Source organism: Apaloderma vittatum, unplaced genomic scaffold (genome assembly GCF_000703405.1).
Source record: "Apaloderma vittatum isolate BGI_N311 unplaced genomic scaffold, ASM70340v1 scaffold39444, whole genome shotgun sequence".
In the NCBI taxonomy this organism is placed as follows: Eukaryota; Metazoa; Chordata; class Aves; order Trogoniformes; family Trogonidae; genus Apaloderma; species Apaloderma vittatum.
Window position 1 is genome coordinate 4550 of NW_009713934.1, and position 4792 is coordinate 9341.

At 49.6% G+C, this 4792-nt stretch overlaps 1 protein-coding gene across 1 annotated transcript in view; it reads left to right on the plus strand.

Annotated features, from left to right (window-relative positions):
- The window catches only part of LOC104273280 (rho GTPase-activating protein 32-like), a gene marked incomplete at both ends in the record, with an annotated part of 7321 nt that extends 2532 nt beyond the window's left edge, over nt 1-4789 (plus strand). The window contains 6 exon segments of the mRNA XM_009868552.1: nt 536-737; nt 1298-1443; nt 2266-2340; nt 2911-3682; nt 3684-3760; nt 4419-4789. Of these exon segments, the coding sequence (XP_009866854.1) occupies nt 536-737; nt 1298-1443; nt 2266-2340; nt 2911-3682; nt 3684-3760; nt 4419-4789 (1643 nt within the window).
- Between the last annotated feature and the right edge of the window lie 3 nt (nt 4790-4792).

Below are 4792 nucleotides of genomic sequence, written 5' to 3' on the forward strand. Positions count from 1 at the left end.
CCTCGTGCTTCTCTGCAGAGGAGCTGCTTTTACAACATTTGACACATTCATCTCCAAAAAAACCAGCAGAACGCAAAACAAGCACCAGCTGTAAAAAAGGCCGCGGGCAGGACGCACAGCGAGGGTCTGTTTGCTGTGTCCCTCTGCACGTTGGTTTGTAGCAGCTTTGGTCACACGTGGCATTTCCTATCACACCGAGAGGGGGAACCTGGAAATTACTAAAGCCAAGCTTGCTAAGAAGATAAACCATCACTTTTTCTTTAACTTAGCCTTCATCTGAAGGCAAAATATTTCAGTTTCTAACCTATCTGCTTCCCTCTCTTTTTTTCCTTTCAAAAAATGCTCAGAGATGCTCTCAGAAATTACTTTTTTTTGTCGCGAACATACCTCTGACAGAATGGTTATATTGACCACAACTTTCAGCCGCCAGACTAGCAAAGATTTAGAAAAAACACAGCACCTCCTTAGACACGCAGACTCGAGCTTTGATCTCGGTACTGATTTTTCTTCTGACTCTCCCTGTTCTCTCTTACAGGGCACAGCTCTCTCTCACGGCCCAAGTCTCTCTTGGTGTCCTCGCCTTCCACAAAGCTGCTCACGCTGGAGGAGGCGCAGGCACGGACACAAGCCCAGATCAACTCCCCCATCGTGGCAGACAGCAAATACATCGAAGTGGGAGAAGGCCCTGCAGCTTTACAGGGGAAATTCCACACGGTCATAGACTTCCCTTCAGAGAGGTAGAGATGAATTTCCTTTCCATTGATCATTAAACGTCTAAAAGCCACGTCGTACGTGATGCCTGTAGATGCCGGTGCTAGTCACACACACACAGTGTAAACGGGGTGAACATCTGGGTTTTCCAGATTTCAAGACCCGTAACAAATCCAAGTTCCTCTTCAGGTGGAGCAGTTGCACAAGACTTGACACCAGGAATTGAATACGGCAGTGGGAGGGGGTTAAATGGGATTTTAGGCCGTGAAAGGTGCTTTTGAGTAGTTTTTACAGGCTCACAGTTCCTCAGAGAACTGGTGCATCTGCCAGCTCAATAAAACCCGTCTCTCAGCTGCCGTCCTGTACAGCCATGGAGCCTTTGCTCACCTGCACTGCACCCACTTTGCGCAATTTGGTAGAATTTACCCAGCAGGGCTGAGCCCTGAGAATAAAAACATCTTCAGCTATTTAAGAGACCAAGTTTCTAAGCTCTTGTTTCGGCAGAAACCAGAGAGCGCCAACAACCAGCAGCAGGAACTAAACGCAGCTTCCCTCTCCAACAGTTTGTTCTGTTTTCTCACGCCAGGAAAAGGCCGCCCAGCAAGATGAAGAAATCGCCGGTTGGCAGCTGGCGTTCCTTCTTCAACCTGGGGAAATCATCGTCCGTGTCCAAACGCAAACTGCAGCGCAACCCCAGCGAGCCCTCAGAAATGAAAGCCATAGCCCTGGCAGGTAAGGGTGCAAATCCAGCTTCCCCCCCCAAAAAAAAAAGAGCTTTTCAGCAATGCAGCATTCACACGTGCTTTTATCTCCTTCTAGCGTTCAAGCCATGCATAACACCCTCACTTAACTCCTTGTGAAAGGCGCTGTGTGAGCACCGCTGACACAAGAGAATAGTCCCTTCTGACACTCGCATTACAAAATAAAAATACAGTTCTGGCTGCCTTTGCTGCTCTCAAAAGACAGTTCAGCTAGGTAACGGCACTTCTCTCCAAACACATTCACCCTGAAAGCTACGCCGGAGTGACCAGAGAAGGCATCCAACAACCTTTTGTAGCCAAGTCCAGTGTACAAGGACCGAATTCTCAGCCCTTTCCACATACAGTTTACTTCTCCTTCCACATTTAAAACTGACAACAACACGTGTTTGTGATAAAACACACTACAGACCCCTAAACCTGGGCTTGTTTTCTCCCTGGAGCCATTTTCAAGTTCTAACTCTCGTAGTCTTTAATATAATAAACCCATGATCTGAATGTCCTTTAACACGGTCTCCTTGGAGCACTGAGTTCATACTCGTGCTCACAAAACAAGTTGCGTAAACGTTACTTTCTTCCTCGTCTTTAAGGAAGAAGGTTTCCTTCACGAGCTTTGGAGTAAAAATACGCCCCAAAAAAACCCAACCTCAAAAAAAAAAAGCGCAACTGTTGCTCTCAGGACAGCAGCACTGTTGCTTGAAACCCATTTGTGTGTTTTCCTGCCACCCTTACGTCGCCAAATACAAAAACCCCTTTGGTAATTTAGCTTCTCACTGTCTCGGTTGCATCCCCCCAGGTGGACGAGGAGACAGCGGGACTCTTCGCTCAGCTAAAAGCGAAGAATCGCTCACCTCTCTGCACGCTGTTGATGGTAAGACCAAAACAAAACACAGAGGTGTGCTTTTAACATGTGCGCATTAAAAAGGCTGCTTGACATTACCCACTGCAGATATTCAACAGGGCAAATTTTCCAGCCCTTCAGTAAGAGCTGGACTTGTCAACTAATGAAGCAGCTTACTGCTGCCCAACACAGAGACGTGCTCTTCAATCTTTGTTTTCCTTCTAAGGAAAAAAGGAAAAAGCAAACCTCTGGTTTTTAGATAGCCAGCACCACTTAGGTTCATTCCTTGCCACCTCCCTTTCTATTCTAAGGTGGCAAAGATGGCATGGGGGAGGAAGACGCTTTCCGAGAAAGTCCGCAGCACCCCAAAAGCAGTTTTACTTGTGCACGGAGCTTGGTGTCAGGCTGCATCACACCTGACAACTGCTGTCAAAGGTGTTTGAGTAAGCATAGTGAGCAGTTACGGGTCACCACATTACTGTCGTGAGTTCACCAGGTGAGCATCTTGCACGCTGCCTTAAGACTACTCGAACCACCCAACTGCCACCTCCTGGACTGCAAGATTTTGAGGCTAACCTGTACGTATCTCCTCACTCCCAGGTGAATCTAAGCTGTTCCGACCCCGAAGACCTCGCTCCAGTAGCGACGCGTTGTCCGCTTCCTTCAACGGAGAGCTCTTAGGAAACATGAATCGCTGCAATTCTTACGACAACCTGCCCCACGACAACGACAGCGACGGGGACGAGGGGCTCATCCATGTTCCTGCCCTGATTTCTCCTCGATCTTCCGAAGACGTTGACCTGAGCCCACCCGATATCGGAGTCGCGAGCCTGGATTTCGACCCGATGTCTTTTCAGTGCAGTCCCCCCCAAGCCGAGTCCGAGTGCCTGGACAGCAGCACCTCCCTGATGGAGTCCGTCGGCGTCACTAAGGAGAAGCCAAGCCTGCTCAAGAAGGATTTAGAATCAGGCAGCCAGTCCCAGACACCAGGCAGTGCCACAAGCTCTGAGCCAGTCTCCCCTTTCCAAGAGAAGATGAGTCCTTTCTTTACTCTGGACCTGAGCCCAACCGAAGAGAAGGCTTGCAAACCCCACGCCTTCTCGCCCAAGGCGGGGCGAAAACCCGTCAAATCGCCGCCGCTGCCCGCGTCGGAACCCGTCTCCTTCGTGCTGCCCGGCGGCCGCGCGCCAGAAGCCGTCGGAGGGGTGCCCATCCCGCCCCGAAACTCCTCCGCTTCCAGCTGGAGCAAAGGCATCACTGAAATCCCAAACAGGTCCCCCACCCAGATGTCCTTGCCCCTGAAAAACAGTGACACAGGAGCAGGGGAAGGAGCCCACCAAGAGCTACAGCATGCCCAGCTAGTGGCTGGGGGGGAAGTTGCCAGAAGAAGGGGAGAGACCAATGTCAAGCAGTCAGAATAAGACTGTACCCACTGGACACACACAGCCAGGTACAGTGCATTTTCCTCCATTCTTTCTTTAAGTTCCAAAGGGGACCTGCTCTCAAAACCATCCTCCTCTGCGTGCCTTTTAGGAGAGGGGATTGCCCGTCAGTTCTGATCACAAGTGTCTTGCAGGGCTGTGCAGATCAGTAAGGTCTTAACCTCTGCCTTCTCCCTACATCACACGAATCTCAGATAATTTTTCCATAATGCTTTGCATACCACTTCTTTTTTTTCCTCCCTCCATCCTGTCATACGTGAAAATCTAGAGCATGTCCTCCTGAAATCCTTTCAGCCAATAGACCATCTAAGACTTTTCTAAATTAAAAAAAATAAATAAATCTGCTAAAACCTCATGATCAAAATTGCGTAAGGGTATCTCATTCTCTGCTACCTACCTTCCTACCTCTCTAGAAATGCAAGAGGAACCTTTAGATAATCTCTTGTGGTTTCTTCTTTTTTTTTTCCCCCCTTTTTGTGATGAACTGCTGTGCTGTTGAGCAGCGTTTGCATGTGAGACAGAAGATAAGAGTGTTTCACATCAGAAGGAATTGCCACTGTGAAAGTGTGGAAAGCATCTATTTTTTTATCATAGAGTCATTAAGGTTAGGTCACTCCTTATTGGGTAACATAAAATCACTCTCTCTCTCGATTTTCCCCCCATTAGGAGCAGTTGCCCTCGACTCCCCCCAGGATCCTGTTCCCGTCAGTTCTGTGTCTCTTATCCCTCCTCCTCCTCCGAAAAATGCAGCGCGCATGCTAGCCCTAGCGTTAGCCGAGTCCGCACAGCAAGCATCCGCTCAGTCTCAGAAAAGGCCAGGAGATGCTCATTCTGAAAGCACAAATTACGGAGAGGCTGAAGCTGGCACAGCTCTAGAAAAGCTCCATCTCTCCGCTGGTGCTCCAGACAAGCTCCACCCGTATACCGGGCTGCCCGAGAACCGACTTCACTTCCAGACCGGGGCACCGGTAGAGCAGGAATTCCAAGGTAGCGGCACACCCGGCGAGCAGAACCACCCGCCGGGCGCACCGGGGAACCGG